The sequence below is a fragment of the Pelophylax lessonae genome (genome assembly GCF_965119305.1).
Source record: "Pelophylax lessonae genome assembly, chromosome: 13".
Taxonomy (NCBI): Eukaryota; Metazoa; Chordata; class Amphibia; order Anura; family Ranidae; genus Pelophylax; species Pelophylax lessonae.
Genome location: NC_138780.1, coordinates 115,682,367 through 115,701,018, shown reverse-complemented (window position 1 = coordinate 115,701,018; position 18,652 = coordinate 115,682,367). Strand labels below are relative to the sequence as shown.

The 18,652-nt window shown below is 46.2% G+C and overlaps 1 protein-coding gene across 1 annotated transcript in view; it reads right to left on the bottom strand.

Moving 5' to 3' along the window:
- Positions 1-18,652, bottom strand: part of BAZ1A (bromodomain adjacent to zinc finger domain 1A) — a 154,421-nt gene that overhangs the window by 92,008 nt on the left and 43,761 nt on the right. The window contains exons 9-11 of the mRNA XM_082275756.1: positions 7,069-7,235; positions 5,747-5,842; positions 2,310-2,448 (exon numbers count right to left, since the gene is read on the bottom strand). Coding sequence (XP_082131882.1) covers positions 2,310-2,448; positions 5,747-5,842; positions 7,069-7,235 — 402 coding nt within the window. The remainder of the gene's footprint in view (positions 1-2,309; positions 2,449-5,746; positions 5,843-7,068; positions 7,236-18,652) is intronic.

The window sequence follows — 18,652 nt, the reverse complement described above, 5'->3', positions numbered from 1 at the left end:
GACACTAGATAATCGCGCAGCTAATGGGGCCTCATTCAAGGCCGCATCGCACAAATACATGACCCCTTGATAAATCTGGTCCACCATCCCCAAGCTAGTAGGGGGGGCAGAATCAGCCACGAGGGTGCGTCTGAGCACCTTGGTCCAATCCGCCACGGCTTGAGCCACCATGACAGGCGAAAATAGGTTTCAGCATGGAATCCGCCACCATGTAGGAATGTCGGGCAAGAGATTCCAGCCTCCTATCCGTAGGATCTTTAAACACTGGAGAATCCTCGGTGGGTACCAGAGTGGCCCTGTTCAATCTGGCCACAGTGTGATCCACTTTGGGAGCCATAGACCAGCGCAAATCCGTAGGAGACGCAAAGGGGTAGAGGAGTTGAAACTTCTTAGGCACAAAAGTGCGCTTCAAGTTGCGCCATTGTTCATTCACAGTTTCATGGAACTCAGCGGGGCAAGGAAATACCTGCGCCACCTTACGGGATCTGTGGGTACCAAAAGAAGACCGTTTTCCCGGAGGATTGGGCTCATACTCTAAATGTAGTGTTTCCTTAAAGGCAATGATCAGCGCATCCATAGATGCGCGGTCCTCGGCCGTCCCAGGGGGGGAAATCATCCACCCCCGCATCCTCAGCCTCCTCCTCAGACTGAGAAGAGCGAGACCCTTCAAGGGGCACACTATCTACGGCAACCATGTCAGATTCAGAATCAGAAGAGAGAGAGCCTAGGCCTTTTTCTAGCATCCCGTTCAGTCATCAAAAGTTCCACTTTGGACGCTAAAGTCGCAAGTGGGGCAGACAAAGCAGGCAGAGCAGAAGATTCAAAGGAACCTGAATCCTCCACCAAAGCTGGGGGAAATTTGCTGTCCTGGGACTCCATAATAAAAAATGTTTTTCTTTTTTTTTTTCTCTCAAGGTACTGGCCCCTTTAAGCGCACCGCGATCCCCCGCAGTACACCGCTATGAAGGATCCTGCAAGCAGACCCCCAAACAGGAATAAGCTGATAGCCAGAGGTATTCCCCCCCAAAAAAACAGCAAAGACAGACCCCACAAGAGTTACCACACGCCTGCCGATCTCCTCTGTACTGTACAGAAAGAGGAAGTGATGTCACCGCAGGAGGCTGAACTAGGACTTCAGATTAAGGAAACATGGTTGCCCATAGAAAGCAATCAGAGGCTCCAGGAAAATGGCAGCCGACATGTGCTCAGGAGAACACATTGCCACACACAAGATGGCGCTGTAAGGCGCCAAAATACACTACATACATCGTTGCAGAAGCACCCACAGTGAAGCCAGCATGCTGCCCACACCTAAAATGGCGGACCAGCGGTTTTTAACCCCGCAGCGGTCGCCACACGTGTCTGCACCTCCACACACACCATAAAAGTGTCACATAGGAGAGGGACCCCCACAACCCACATAGCGAACTAGCTGAGTTAAAGTCCCCGCAGGGACCGGGAGAAAGGGAACCCCAAAAAACGTACAGACATTAGGGGATACCACAGACACACAGGACTGCCAGCCCCAGACAGAGGCCCCACACAGAATGTACTTACCGTACCCAATGACATGGGTGACTCACATCGACAGGAAACCTCCCACCCCAGATGGCGGGGGGTGCCGGCAGCCAAAAACGCAGGATGCAAGCAACGCACGGAAACCGCGGGAGAGACGTCCAGGCGAGGTGGCCACCTCGCGGCTTTCATCCCTGAGGACAGGGATGGGTCGTTTTTGCGAGGCCAGGGCATACGCATAGCCTGCTCAACGCTCAATGGCGGGCTGGGATTCCATAAGGCCCTCTGTCCTGGGATACCAGGACGACCAGTGCGACTCCCAGCTCCGCAACGCCGTCATCATCTTGAAGAAGTGACTAACTAAACGCTGATAAATAAAACAGCTAGTAATGCAAAGAAAAAAACGCATTTGCAGAAAAAATCATAAGAAATAGAAGAAGGCTGAGACTGTAGCCCCAGCACAGGGAGAGCCCATCTTACTCCTAACTAGGCAGGAGACCAACTGAGTTGGGATGGCTGATAGCAGGGGGGTATTGGACCAGTGGGACACCCCCCATAGGTGTGTCTATGTAAATCACTTTGTTTTTAACAAGTCTTATGCCTAGCTTGCTCCTATGGATAAGAGGTCAATACCCATTGGTGAAGACTGAATGAGTGGGCGGCGACTGTCAAGAGGACTTAAGAGAAATGAAGCCCAAACATTTATACTTTGTGAGCATTTTATAGTAGCAATAAAAAAATTAAAAAAAAAAAAAAATTAAATAAAAAAAAAAAAAAAAAAAAGGCACACATACCAAAGGACATTCCGTCTGGAAACTCATCCTTAAGGTCAAAAAGGTCTCCAAACGCATGAAGGAATTCTGAAACCATAAGAGCATCCCCAAAGCAGTCAGAAGGAAGTCTGGTTTTTACAGGAGTGGCTGCAGGAAGCTCCTAAAATAGATAATTTTATGGTTGTACATTTTAGTAAAAGCTCCAAAATAACCAAGACCTACTTAAGTGAGAATTTTAGAAAACTACCCTATAAAACAAAAACCACAATGGCTCTAAAGCAAACTTCTTCATGACCGTGCTATAGCCGAATGATGGCTACAGCACGGTCGCACATTTCCGGGAGGGCGTCTAATAACACGCATCTGCAGGTATTTGTGATCACCATGTCTTTGGGACACAGCTGATCACAGATCGTGGTAAAGAGCCAATCACAGCGTAAACCAGATTTGCCAGTTAATCCTCCCCTTACGCTGACAGCACATAAGAAGAGGAGAGCCTATAACCATCAAATCCACACACGGGACATCTACACTAATAAATCAATGCAGCAACAACAGTACCACCTCATCAGCGCAAGAGAAAAATTACTTTTTTTTAAAAAATTTATAACAAGACTAAGAAAAACCTTTTTTCCAAAATGTTCTGTCTTTTTTGTTTGTTTAGCAAAAAATAAAAAATTAAATACCACCAAAGAAAAGCTCTCTCTGTCCCAAAAAAATGCTAAAAAGTTTGCTTGGGTTCACTGTTGCATGACCATGCAATTGTCAAAGTGTGACAGCACTGAAAGCTGAAAATTGGCCTGGGAAGGAAGGGGTTAAAGCCCCGTACACACGATAAGAAATTCGGCTGGGAAATTTCGTCCGACGACCGATTTTCGGCTTGTTAGTATGGTGCTTTCGACAGCCGACTCTGACTTTTCGGCTGACAAAATCCTGGTGTGCAGGCATTAAAATTTTTGTCCTCCCGTCAAAACACATCCGATTTTCGTCTCATTAGTACAGATTTCGATGGGGAAAAAATCTTATGAGCAAGACTAGGCATGCTCAGAGAGAAAGAACACATAGAAAGCAATCCAACACATGACATCACTTCTGAAGTAGAATTCTGTCGTACGGGAAAATTTGTGTGCAGTCTAGAGCACATTCCAACCAACAGACATGGACTCTGGACAAAAGACGGACGACCGGACAGTGGAAATTCGTGGCATGTGTAGGAGGCTTTAGAGTACCCAGTAGGCAAGTGGTTAAAGCTAAACTGCAGGCAGATATATAAAAAGACAAATAAATGCAGCCCTGTATTAGTTAATACATCCTTAAAATGTATTAATTTTTAACCACTTCAGCCCGGAAGGTTTTACCCCCTTAATGACCAGGCCATTTTCTTCGATTCGGCACTGTGTTGCTTTAACAATTGCAAGGTCCCCGCAAATAGAGCTTTTGGTGGTATTTGATCACCTCTGCGGTTTTTAGATTTTGCGCTATAAACAATAAAAAGGGCGGAATTTGAGGAAAAAAATATATATATATTTTTTACTTTCTGATATAAAACATTCCCAATAAAAAAAATATTAAAAAAAATCTATTTTTTTTTTATCAGTTTAGGTCAATTTGTATTCTGCTACATATTTTTGGGGGAAAAAAAAAATCCCAAAAAGCATATTAATTGGTTTGCGCAAAATTTATAGCGTTTACAACTATGGGATTGATTTTTGGACTTATTTTTGGACTTATTTATTTATTATTAGTAATGGCGGCGATCAGCGATTTTTAGCAGGACTGCGACATTGTGGCGGACAAATCTGACACTGAGTGACACTTTTTGGGGACCAGTGACACCAATACAGTGATCAGTGCTAAATAATATGCACTGTTACTGTATAAATAACACTGGCAGGGAAGGGGTTAATACCGGGGGTGATCAAGGGGATAAGTGTGCTCCTAAATTGTGCTTACTAACTGGGGGGGGGGGGCTCTGTGACAGGCACAGAGATCGGTGTTTCAGCTTAGCTGAGACTCCCGATCTCATTATGCATGTCTGACAGGAGAGCCATCTCCCTTGTTTACATAGGCAGGCGGCTCTCCTGTCAGTTTCCTTGAAGATCGTGAAGGACGGCGGCGATCACGCCTGCTCCTCCCGTAGTCTTGCACAGTGCCGAGACCACATGCACATAATCACGTCGATCTACGCGATTATGCGCAGCCGAGCCGCCCTGCTGCAGTAAATGTGCGTGGGGTGGTCAGCAAGTGGTTAGAGGCAAGCAAAATAATTCCTGGAATTTGACTTGGTACCAGACTCTTGCAGTCCCAGTCTATCAGAGCTCAAACTAAGGGGAAGAACAAGCACAAGGAAATAGTTCTGCTGCAGTGCAAAGAGAATGCTGATGGAAGGAGAGGGCAGAGTTGGAGAAAGATTAGCTCACCTGTCTGCGGTTTCACTCAGTCTGCACCCTTCACTTTCCAGTCACAGGGTGGGAGTGACCTATATGTATTACTGTACTACAGCGGAGAAGAACTGGGCCTCTTTTCCCACCAGTCAGTGATATCTGGCACAGCTTTATAAAATTCCAGGACTGGACAGACAGAATTACATATAATTTGACAGGTAAAACAACTTCCTTATATGTATTTTATCAGTCTAAATAGCCATGTTCTGTTTTTCACTATCCATTTACAATTTTTATTTTAGAAATGGCAAAGGAGCCTGAGAGCACAATAGGTTACTTTTTTGCCATATATTTAAAATTTCCACTATAAACATTTAATACTGGATGCACCTTTGACATGGGACTAGCATAGAAATGATTAAATCTCTAAAACATAGTACAGCAAGACTGTACTATCTCGAACTGAACCTTGATAAGCTCATCTGAATAGAATAAGCGGGTAGGGAAACAAGTGAAAGCTAGCCAGCCTATACATTTTTTTTTCTTCTCCCATCTAGTGGGTTAAATGAAAAATAAAAATGATCCGATTCCCACATCCACACATTTGATGTGGATGGCGGAATCTTTCCCACTGTGGTATTGATTCGTGACAGCTGGAAGCCTTCCCCGCAGTCAGAATACAAAGATCGGCACGGCACAAATCATTCAGGGAAAACCTGACAGGCTGGTTGCACACAAGTGAAATAGATAGACTTGTGTACAACCAGCCAGCCAATACAAGGAAAGAAATTGGGCCAGTCCCTACTGGACCGAATTTTGATCCATGTATGGCCAAGCTTTACAAACACATATTAAAATGTATAACAAAGGATTCCCAGATAACAATGGGTTAGCTAAAGAGACAGAATAGCAGAAATAACACCCTTTCAGACACAGTTCTCAATGAAGTTTAGAGCCTCATCTGCTGACTGGATTAAAGTCTTATCCCAATAATAAAAAATAAATAAAAAAACAGTACACATTCCCTGTATTTTTTAATTACAAGCAGTCTACCACTTCCATTAACATACTGACCTTAAGGTCATCGCACTCCATATCATCTCGTCGTTTACTCCACATTTTCAAGCGTTCTGCGTATTTTCGTTTCTCTTCACGAATTTTCACCCTTTCCTAAAATATAGGCCAACAAAAATGATTCATTACCAGTTATCTGCACTAGAAAAGAGACGCAAATTCGAGAAGCTACCTGAACTTATCCTGAGTTAGATTGATCATAGATGGATCGAAATTTGGCCGGTTCAGCAGAGAACAGACCAATTTCAACACATCTATAGCCATTCCAGCTGAACAGAAGTCAATCTAATGATCAACTTCTCTCGAATGGGACTATTAAACTCTCATTCAATCAGCAGCTGCAGCCCTGATCAGTGTATTCTGCAAGAGTCATCCCGCTGTCAGAATACAATAGCACAGCATGGAGAAATCCTTACTTGCCAGGATGGATGACAATTGGACTCTGGATTGTTAACACTTGATTTTCACTCAATACATGGACTATGCTTTTGAATGTTTCAGAGAAATTTACTGCATTTTCACTAATGCGTTTTTTATATATTTAAAGTACATTAGTTCTAAAGCCAAAACGTTTACCTTAATGCATCCTTTGCATTAAGGTAAGAAATGTTTTTTTTTTTTTTTTGCTTACTGTCCATCCCCTTCCCTTTGTGAAGTGGAAAAGAGGGGAGAAGAGATCCAGCACTGTGCAAGTCTGCATCTCTTCTCCCCTTTCTTCCTCTTTACACAGACTCAAGTAGCAGCAGGAGCCATTAGCTCCTTCTGCTGTCAATCAAATACAGTGGGGAGGAAGCAGGAGTTGTGGCTAATCCTCACTGTGTCTGGAGCACACGGCTGCATAGACACACACTGCTCAGGAGTGAGCATGCACTGTGTGCTCCCCCCCTCAAAGCAAGTGCCCAATATGATATATCCAACAAAAGACAAGCCAAAACATACAGTATATAGATGCCTACACAACAAATAAAGGCAGCTGCTAATACAGGGTACAAATGTTGTTCTAATGTCTTACCCTTTCTTCTATGTGCCTTTCTTCTGTATAAGTTTTGGTTTGTCCCCAGAACAGGAACAGTTGGGATATTTCCCAATGTGGATGCAGGTTCTGGTGACAACTCTCACTTCCTGTGTTGGCTATTGGACAAGAAGTAAAGGCAAATCTGCCCAAATAAGACACTTCAAAAATTAACTCTACAGGGGTTAAAACCCTCCTTTGCTCTATCCAAATGTTATATTAACATTTTATAAAAATGCACATAGCAAAGCCAAAATTATTAGCCTACATGACATCAGATTCAGAGTCCCAGCCTCAGCAGAACAATTACCTTGTCTCTTTCTAACTTAATACTTTCTCGCTCTTCTCTTTTCTTAAGTTTTTCAACTTCAGAAATCTTCTTGATTTCCTCCTTTTGCTGTATTTGTTCTTGTCTTTCTTTGGCTCTGGATTTTATACGTTCAGCACGTACACGTCTTATTCTCTCTCTTTCCAGATCTAAAAGAAAAAAAAAAAATCTATAAGACTGATGGCAAAATAGAATTGATGTACCCGTAAAATTATTTTCTCCGCGTTCATTAAGAGAAAATAGCCTTTGATCAATAGGACGAGAAAACAGAGGATGCACAATCTCCTGATAAAGATCAAAAGGTGGGGACAACCACACCCTAGGCAGGGAGAAAAAAAAAAACACGCATTTTGCGTTGCAATAAAGTTTCATACCACATTAAAAACGCAATATTTGCTAACAAAATGCATATGCATTTTAAAAATGCCTAAGCTTCCATTTGGCTTCCTTATGCTTACAGTACTTGGGGACAAAAATAAAACTACACTTGCTCCCAATAATGTTTATGATCTTGTACAAAATTGTGCCAAAAAGGTAAAAAAAAGGGAAGAAGATCAGCCATGAAGGTTTGCTCCTAAAGCACCAAAACAACTAAATACCATCTAACCTGTCAGATCAATCTGGCCCAAAAGAGTATTCATAACTAGTTTAAAACCCTAACTTGACAAAAATTGTCTAGGACAGCAAGGCTGAAGCCAAAACTGGCTTTACCTGGAAACCAGACACAGTATAAGAATCATAATACCGACTCCATTTGCGGATTGGTTGGTTCCATAAAGGAAGGGCCTTTTTCTCTGGAATGACTGTCGTCTTGTCTAGCTTCCAAGCAGGTGGGTCCACAATCAAACAGGGTTGCCTACTTTGTCAGGCAGTCCTCTGCAAAGACATTGCTCAGTCGCTACCATTCCGTGTAATAAAGGCTGGCTCAAAGGCTGCTTCTTCAAAAACAGAACGGATTACTCCATCTACACAAGTGAGGGACTACTCCACTGTGAGAATACACTGAACAGTGGCTGTAGATGGCTAATCGAGAAATGTTACCCAATATTCTCATTTGATAGAAGTTAATCATTAGATTGACCTTGGTTAAATGGGAACAGCCATAGATGGATCGAAAGAAAGCCTGTGCTTGCTGAACCAGCCGCCAAATTTCGATCTACGGCCAACTTGCCCATTGAACATTATGAGATACAAATCTCTAGTGAGGCATGAGGACAGAGCGCCAGAGGCCCCATAGAAAGTATTCAACAAGGTCTCCAAGGTAAGCAAGTTCAATCCCAAAAGGCAGGTGCCACAGAGTAAAGTCGCCTGAGAGGCCATTAAATTTTACATGACAACTCGTGCATGCTGAAAAAGCATTAGGGTCCTTTCACACAGCCCGCGGTCTGGTGCGGACCGTTCTCTGCTCAGCGGGGATCTATCCGCCGATCCCCGCTGAGCAGGCGGATGACAGCTCCGTCTCCGCACAGGGAGGTGTCAGAGCCCCGCTGCTCTCTATGGGGGAATCAGATGAGAGCGGACAGGTGGTCCAATCCCCTGGATGGATGGAAAAGAATAAGTTATTACCTGATAACTCCCTTTCCAGGAATCCTCCAGGACGGTCACATGAGAGATGGCTCCTCCTCCTACAGGAAACACAAGCACAGTTAAGTTTAAAAGGCCGCCCCACAGGCTGCCCCACAGTTGTAAAAAGATGAACTGGCCTGCTTAAGCGACTAGCTCAAACTATAATTTCTAAGTATACGATTTATTAATAGGGTGGGGGTCCACCGTCCTGGAGGATTCCTGGAAAGGGAGTTATCAGGTAATAACTTATTCTTTCCCAAGTCATCCTCCAGGACGGTCACATGAGACCCCAACGATGCATACCTAGGGTGGGACTACTGCCTGGAGCACTTTGCGACCGAAGGATAGATCCTGGGCGGAGACCAGGTCGACCCTGTAGTGTTTGACAAACGTCAGATCACTTGACCAGGTGGCTGCTTTGCAGATTTGCTCTGCTGAGGCCCCAGCCTTTTCTGCCCAAGATGTTGATATCGCTCGGGTGGAGTGTGCCTTGATACCGGCTGGTAAACTTTTGTTTTGCACTGTGTAGGCTGCGCAGATAGCCATTCTGATCCACCTGGCTATGGATGATTTTGAGGCTGCCTTCCCTTTCTGAGTGCCTCCAAAAAGTATAAATAAGTTAGCTGATTTCCTGATTTCTCTGGTGGCTTCTATGTAGTGTAGGATACACCTCTTGACGTCCAGAGTAGAAAAAACCTCCTCCCCTGGTGAGGTTGGGTTTTGGCAGAATGATGGAAGGACCACTTCCTGTGTCCGATGGAATTCCGATGATACCTTCGGAAGGAAAAGAGGGTCCGTCCTCAGGATTAATTTATCCGGAAAAATCTTTAAGAAAGGTTCCTTAATGGAAAGGGCCTGTAGGTCGCTCACCCTTCTGGCTGATGTAATTGCCACAAGAAATGCCGCTTTCAGAGTAAGATTCTTTAGGTTGCATTCTTCTAATGGTTCAAAAGGGGCTTTGGTGAGTGCCTGTAGTACTAGTGTTAGATCCCATGGGGCCAAGCTAAGATCTTTGCTAGGCCTGGATCTTTGGATGGATCTAAAAAACCTCTTTACTAAAGGATCTTCTCCTATAGGTTTTTCCAGAAAGATTGACAGAGCTGCCGCCTGCACTTTAAGGGTGTTTAAGGCCAGACCTTTGTCTACTCCGTCTAGAAAAAATTCTAGCACAGTGCTAATATCTTTTAGGTTCTTGTTGCTGGGCTCCATTTTAAGTCTGTATGTCTTCCATATCTTGTTGTAAATCTTCCTGGTTACAGGTTTTCTGCTCTGGAGCAGTAATTCCGTGACTCTAGTAGATAGTCCTTTATTTAGTAGTATGCTCCGTTCAGGATCCATGCTGCTAGTTGTAGCGTCTGACTGGAAGGGTGATGCGCTCCCTTTTGGGGCAGAAGGTCTTCCTGAGCTGGTAGAATCCAGGGTTCTTCCTCCGCCATTTTCCAGAGTGGAGTGAACCATGCTCGTTTTGGCAAGAAGGGTGCCACTAGGATTACCCTTGTCCCCTCTCGATGGATCTTCCTGATTGTCCTTGGAATCAGTTGGATCGGGGGGGGGGGGGGGGGGGGGGGGGAAACGCATACGCCAGGCCGAAGCTCCAGGGGAATGCTAGGGCATCTATGCCCAATGCGTCTCTTTCCTTGTGTAGGGAGAAAAAGTCCTTACTTTTCTGTTGCTTTCTGTGGCGAAAAGGTCCACCTCCGGTGTGCCCCACTTCTGTACCAGCAGGTTGAAAACCTGCTGATTTAGCTCCCACTCCGCTGGGTCCAGGTGCTTCCGGCTCAGTAGATCTGCCAGCACATTTGTTGACCCCTTTATGTGCACCGCCGAAAGGGATAAGAGGTTTGCTTCCGCCTCTGATAGGATGTCTTGCGCTATTCTCATCAGGTGCTTTGAGCGTGTACCACCTTGGTGGTTGATGTAAGAGACTGTCATCACGTTGTCCGACTGAATTTGGACATGTTTTCCTTTTGTCTCTTGTTGGAATCCTACCAGAGCTTCTCTTACGGCCGCCAGTTCCCTCATATTTGAGGACACTTCTTGCCCAGATTGGCACCAGGTTCCCTGTCTCACCTGATGTCCTATGTGGGCTCCCCAGCCGAAAAGGCTTGCATCCGTCATTATCCTGACCTGTACTGTAGGCATCCAGAGTCTCCCTTGAGATAGGGAGTCTTCCTTTAGCCACCAGGTTAGTGACTTTTTTACGGTTGGTGGAATCGATATTAGACCGTCCAGTTCTGAGGTCTTCCCATTCCAGTGACTCAAGAGATGTCTCTGTAGAGGTCTCATGTGTAGCTGAGCCCACTGTACTGCTGGGATGGCTGCTGACATGAGGCCCAGGACCACCATAGTGTCTCTTCTTTCTTCTTGATATACAGCGTAACTCTATTAGGCGTCTCGTAGCTTCTTTGAGCTTCACAATCTTGTTCTCTGGTAACAGGATTTTTTGTGTCACTGTGTTGATTCGATAACCTAGGAACACTGTCTCCTGTGAAGGGATTCTGTTGGATTTCTGGGTGTTGATCACCCACCCCAGTGATGTGAGGAAATCCTCTGTTGTTCTGAGATTTTCCAACGCTTCTGCCTCTGATTTGCCGTATATCAGGAAGTCGTCTAGGTAGGGAATTATCTGGACCCCGCTTACTCGAAGGTCCTGGACTACCTCCGCCATAATCTTGGTAAAGATTCTCGGTGCCGAGGAGATTCCGAATGGGAGTGCCTGGAACAGTCGTATTTGTGACCCCAATTTGGTTGCGAACCTTAGGAACTTTTGATGCCTTATGTGTATTGGCACATGTAAATAGGCATCTTGGAGATCTAGGGTTACTAGGAAAGCATCTTCGGGAAGTAGTGTTCTCACCGAGAAGATGGATTCCATCTTGAACCTCCTGTACCTTACTCTTCGGTTGAGGTCCTTGAGATTTAGGATTAGACGATGTTTGCCTGATGGTTTTAGTCTTAAAAAGACTCTGGAAAAGAACCCTTCCCCTTGGTGTGATAAGGGTATTTCCTTTATTACCTCCTCCTGCAATAGGTTCGATATGGATGTTTCCCAAGCTTCTTTTGCTGGTGATGTTCTTGGTAGAGAGGTTACCCGAAATTTGTGAGGGGGAGTTGTCACGAATTCTATCTTGTAACCTTCCTTGAGGATATGCACTATGAAACGGTTTGTGCAGAATTCTTCCCATTGGGGGGAGAAGAATCTCAGTTTCCCCCCTACTGGCCGTCTGGCGTCACTGGGGCTTGCTGACATTGCTGCTATTATTGGGGAAGGGGTTGTTTGGTCTACCCTTGCCCTTATTGTATACCCACTTCCTCTGAGTATTTGGTTTTCCTCCCTTGGACTGTGTATCGCCTCTCGGGCGGCGAAAAAAATCTCTTCTGTTTTTCCTTCTTTTTAGCAGGGAATCCTTTTGATTTGTACGCCGATCTTTCCAGGACCTTATCCAGTTCCTGGTCGAAGAGTAGCTTCCCGTCAAAAGGGATACTGCACAGCTTATTTCTGGATGCGTAGTCGCCTTCCCAAGTTTTGAGCCAGAGGGCTCTTCTGGCAGAGTTTACTAGACCAGTGGTTCGGGCTGCTATTCGTACCCCTTCCGCTGCTGCATCTGCCATATAGGCCACCCCTTTCTCTATCAAGAGGAGGGAATCCTGTGCCTCTTCGCTCCCTGGGACCTTTTCCAACTGTCCCCTTAGCTGTTCCAGCCAGAACACGTTCCTAGCCACGCAGGTATTTGCCATATTTGGCTGAAAAGATGCTGCCCCCGCCTCATAAGCCCTCCGAAGTGTCACATCGATCTTCTTATCCATCGGATCTTTTAAGTGGCCCATGTCTTCAAAAGACAAGTCCGACTTTTTTGACACTTTGGCTAGAGGTGCGTAAATTTTTGGGCATTTGGGCCAAACTCCTACTGATTCCTCAAAGGGGAATCTCTTTTTCATTGCTTTAGGGAAAAAAAGCTTGTTTGTTTTCGGGACATTCCCACTCCTTCTTGATAATCCCTTTCAGGGATTGGTGGACCGGAAAGGTACGTGTCTTCGGAACCTGTAGGCCTCTATATAGTCGGTCTCTTACCGATCTTGGTTCTTCCTCTTCTTGTAGGTCTTCTGTTACATATATTGCTTTCAGTAGTTCCTCCGTCTCTTCCGTTGGGAATAGGTGTCTGGTCACTTTTTCCTGTACCTCACTGTCATGCTCTTCTGAGTCTGAGCTGTCTCCTCCCAGGAGTTCTCCTTCCTCATCTTGGGAGTCTGATTCTGAGGATTCTTCCATTAGCCTGGCGACCGTTTGAATCCTTGCCGTTTTCGTGCGGTATCCTGACGTGGATGGTTGGTCTGCTCTTTTCATCCCTTCTATGGATGTCTGTAGCGATTTTAGAGTGGACGTGACTTCTTTTTTGAAATCGAGGAAATCCTTTCCTAGTGAGTTGGATTCTTCGCTGACAACTTTCTTGATGCACTTTTGGCACAGTAGTTTGTCTGAATCCGTTGGTATTTTTGTCCCGCAGATGCGGCAGTGCTTTTTCTTTGGTTTAACCGACGTGTCTGTTGCTTCTGCGGGTTTGGGCTGTAGATAGAGAAAGAAAAAGAGACATAAAGCCAATTATCGCCCGTCCCTGAGGTGTGCGTTCTCCCTCCCCCTTTTTACCCCCCCCTTTTTTCAGACCCAAAGGGGGGGGGTGGGTTGGGGTTGTGGTGGGGGTGTGGGTGATGAGGTTGCACCCTTCCCCTCTTCTTCCCTCCACTTACCATACTCAGGCTGGGGCCGCAAGCAACAGCCTCTGGTAGCAGGGACTGGTCCTCCGCCATTAGGACCGCCTGGAGGGAAGGAATCTTGCAGCAGCTGAACGTAGCCAAGTGTAGCCCGATTGTTATGTGAACTGGCGCCTTTTATAATTGAATTTCCCGCCAAAGCCTCGCTGTCGCTTTTCCGGCGCATTTGCCCACATCCAATATGGCCGCCGCCACCGGAATATGGCCATCTTAGCTGCGTCATTTCCGCCGCGCCAGCGGCTGCTACAGCACACGCTGGAGACTCCACCGGGAGCCCAGCGTGAGGATGACACTTCCGAAGGGGATGGCGAGTGGCTCAGCGCGGCCTCCGGCTGGCCGCCATGGTCCCTTCTTGGTCGGCTTCTCCTCAGTCCCACCCGGAGCAAGGTAAGCTTAAGGCAGGTTACTGGAATCTACCTGCCCTCAGGTCTCCAGCCGCACATCGAGAGAGAGAGACAGAGAGAGACAGAGAGAGAGACAGAGAGAGAGACAGAGAGAGAGAGAGAGAGAGAGAGAGAGAGAGACAGAGAGAGAGAGAGAGAGAGACAGAGAGAGAGAGAGAGACAGAGAGAGAGACAGAGAGAGAGAGAGAGAGAGAGAGACACAGACAGACAGACAGACAGACAGAGAGAGAGAGAGAGAATCTTCTGAGCTCTCACAACCCCCTCCTCCCCCTTAGGAAGTCCTCCTCCCTCGCCCCCATTGCTGGCACCTGCCCGCCAGATATTCTTATCGGCTCAGGACGGTGGAAGGAGGAGGTATCCCAGGACGCCTGCCCAGGATAGGGGAATTGAAAATAACAAACAGGGGATGTTAAGGACCATGCTTGTGCAAGCAGGACAGGAAACACAAGAACTGTGGGGCAGCCTGTGGGGCGGCCTTTTAAACTTAACTGTGCTTGTGTTTCCTGTAGGAGGAGGAGCCATCTCTCATATGACCGTCCTGGAGGATGACTTGGGAAATAGGGTTTCCATCAGTCCGGATTTCACGGACAGGATCGGATGCGGATGGCAGCGGACATGTCGCCGCTGACATCCGCTGCCCCATAGGGATGCATGGAGGATTCAATCAGATCCGCCTAAAAAACTGACAGGCGAATCGGATCGTTCATGTGAAAGGGGCCTAAGAAATATTTTTGGTATCGATGCACCACTAACATATTTATATATACATACACATACACACACACACACACACACAGATAAACACATATACACACATACATTATAATTATATATATATATATATATATATATATATATATATATATATATATATATATATATATATATATATATATATATATATATACACACACACACAGTGGGTACGGAAAGTATTCAGACCCCCTTAAATTTTTCACTCTTTGTTATATTGCAGCCATTTGCTAAAATCATTTAAGTTCATTCTTCTTCCTCATGAATGTACACATACATAGCACCCCATACTGACAGAAAAACACAGAATTGTTGCAGATTTATTAAAAAAGAAAAACTGAAATATCACATAGTCCTAAGTATTCAGACCCTTTGCTCAGTATTTAGTAGAAGCCCCCTTTTGATCTAATACAGCCAGGAGTCTTTTTGGGAAAGATGCAACAAGTCTTTCACACCTGGATTTGGGGATCCTCTGCCATTCCTCCTTGCAGATCCTCTCCAGTTCTGTCAGGTTGGATGGTAAACGTTGGTGGACAGCCATTTTTAGGTCTCTCCAGAGATACTCAATTGGGTTTAAGCCAGGGCTCTGGCTGGGCCATTCAAGAACAGTCACGGAGTTGTTTTGAAGCCACTCCTTCGTTATTTTAGCTGTGTGCTTAGGGTCATTGTCTTGTTGGAAGGTAAACCTTCGGCCCAGTCTGAGGTCCAGAGCACTCTGGAGAAGGTTTTTGTCCAGGATATCCCTGTACTTGGCCGCATTCATCTTTCCCTCGATTGCAACCAGTCGTCCTGTCCCTGCAGCTGAAAAACACCCCCACAGCATGATGCTGCCACCACCATGCTTCACTGTTGGGACTGTATTGGACAGGTGATGAGCAGTGCCTGGTTTTCTCCACACATACCGCTTAGAATTAAGGCCAAAAAGTTCTATTTTGGTCTCATCAGACCAGAGAATCTTATTTCTCACCATCTTGGAGTCCTTCAGGTGTTTTTTTAGCAAACTCCATGCGGGCTTTCATGTGTCTTACACTGAGGAGAGGCTTCCGTCGGGCCACTGTGCCATAAAGCCCCGACTGGTGGAGGGCTGCAGTGATGGTTGACTTTCTACAACTTTCTCCCATCTCCTGACTGCATCTCTGGAGCTCAGCCACAGTGATCTTTGGGTTCTTTACCTCTCTCACCAAGGCTCTTCTCCCGATAGCTCAGTTTGGCCGGACGGCCAGCTCTAGGAAGGGTTCTGGTCGTCCCAAACGTCTTCCATTTGAGGATTATGGAGGCCACTGTGCTCTTAGGAACCTTAAGTGCAGCAGAAATCTTTTTGTAACCTTGGCCAGATCTGTGCCTTGCCACAATTCTGTCTCTGAGCTCTTCAGGCAGTTCCTTTGACCTCATGATTCTCATTTGCTCTGACATGCATTGTGATCTGGAAGGTCTTATATAGACAGGTGTGTGGCTTTCCTAATCAAGTCCAATCAGTATAATCAAACACAGCTGGACTCAAATGAAGGTGTAGAACCATCTCAAGGATGATCAGAAGAAATGGAAAGCACCTGAGTTAAATATATGAGTGTCACAGCAAAGGGTCTGAATACTTCGGACCATGTGATATTTCAGTTTTTCTTTTTTAATAAATCTGCAACAATGTCAACAATTCTGTGTTTTTCTGTCAGTATGGGGTGCTATGTGTACATTCATGAGGAAGAAGAATGAACTTAAATGATTTTAGCAAATGGCTGCAATATAACAAAGAGTGAAAAATTTAAGGGGGTCTGAATACTTTCCGTACCCACTGTATATATTTGGTGGTTCCAAGTATTTTCTAGGAAAGAATACTGAAGGTCCTTAACCCATCAGCAGGACCGGTATCTGCTCATTTGTGCAAGGTGAACAGGATGAGCTCTGTCAGAGCCCTACAAAATGACCTCTAGCAGGCCACTGGTGTGAATGTCTCTGACCAAACAATCAGAAACAGACTTCATGAGTGTGGCCTGAGGGCCTGATGTCAGTTAGTGGGCCCTGTGCTCACTGCCAGGCACCGTGGAGCTCAACTGGCATTTTTTATTTAACACCAGAATTGGCAGGTCCGCCATTGGCGGCCTGTGCTTTTCACATATGAGAGCAGGTTAACCCTGAGCATGTGACAGGCGTGAAAGGGTCTGGAGAAGCCATGGAGAACGTTATTCCGCCTGTAACATCGTTCAGCATGACTGGTTTGGTGGTAGTTCAGAGATGGTCTGGGAAGGTATATCCATGGGAGGGACACACAGACCTCTACAGGCTAGACAATGGTACCCCGACTGCCGTTGGGTATCGGAATGAAATCCTTGGACGCACTGTCAAACCCTACGCTGGTACAGGGGGTCCTGGGTTCCTGGTGCACGACAACGCCAGGCCTCATGTGGCGAGAGTATTCAGCCAGTTCCTGGAGAATGAGGGAATTTATACCATTTAAAGGCCCCCACGTTCACCTGACCTAAATCCAAGAGAACATCTCTCGGACATTATGTTTGGGTCCATCCAATGCCACCAGGTTGCAGCTGTCTGTTCAGGAGCTGTGATGCCCTGGTCAAGACCGAGGAGGAAATGTGAAAGATGTTAGGCCGAGAATCATGAGAAAATCGTGATCTTCATGCCAAGAAAAAAAAAAAAAAAATAGTGGATTCTCAATTTAACCAGAACCATGCAGCTCTAAAATATACTGTAGATACATATATACTTACACACTCTCCAGCTTTCAGGTGAAAGTGATTGAGCGACTCAACAGCAGGTGATCACTTTACAGGGCTTGGAAGCTGCACTTCCGGAGCGCCATAACACTGTCAGAAGGCTGCATGCGCCTCAAACCTAACCACTTCAATAACGGGCAATACTCCAAGAAACTTACACCACACAATGTACGTCTTACACATACTACCATAGATCTTCATAGAAGTAGGTTTCCTAGCTTTTAACAGTGTTGGAAACACCGACTCACGCTTGTAAAGCAGGATGAAAGATTGGTCCTTGGGACAGCAGATCCTCCCTGGGAGGAAGCTTCCAAGGATTGTCAGCGACCAGATCAGCAAACCAAGCCCAGCGAGGCCAGCCTGGGGCCACTAAGATGACCGGAATCCCTTCTGCCTCAATCCTGCGTAGAAGTCTTGGCAGAAGCTTGAAAGGAGGGAAGGCGAAAATCAGACGATACTGACCCCACGGGCAACCAGCGCATCTGTGGCATCCGCCAGAGGATCCTGTGACTGAGCCACAAACATCTGCACCTTTCTGTAGAGCCAGGAACCCAACAGAGCCACCTCAGGGATGCCCCACCAGAGACACAACTGATGAAACACCTCCAAATGAAGGGACCACTCCCCTTGGACCAATGTCTGCTGATTGAGGTAATCCGCCTGCCGGTTTTCCACCCCAGGAAGGTTTACGGCGTAGAGGGCTGAAACAAACTGTTCTGCCCACCTTAGAATGCCAGCCACCCCCAGAGCCGCCAGGACACTTCTTGTGCCCCCCTGGTGACTGACATAAGCCACTCACGTGGCATTGTCAGATTGAAAACGCACTGGACATACCTGAAGACGATCCATCCAATGTTCCAGGCACAGTCTGATCGCTCAGAGTTCCAAGACAATGCTCAGTAGTCTGGGCTCTTCCAGTGTCCAGATCCCCTGAGCAGAATATTTGCCGAGGACGCCTCCCCAACCGGACAGGCTGGCATCTGTAGTGAGTGACCACTGTCCAATACAAGGGGAGGAACCAGAGACTGCGGATTCTTGTCCCATTTGGCCAGAATCTCCTTTTCAGAGACGACGTATAAACTGTGCAAATAGAACCGCCTCGAAGGTAGACACCATCAGGCCCAGTACTCGCATGCAAGTCCGGAGGGATGACCATCTGCTGCACAGCAGGAGACGAATTGCAGCCTGGAGTTTGTCCAGAGGAAGAAGCACTTTGGCTAAGGCCGAGTCCAGAGTCAGACACAGACAGTACAGCTTATGGTCGGAACCAGAGCAGACTGCTGAAAATTCAGAATTCAGCCAAACTCCCTCAAGCGCGTATAGTGATTTCCAGGTTTTCCACAAGGA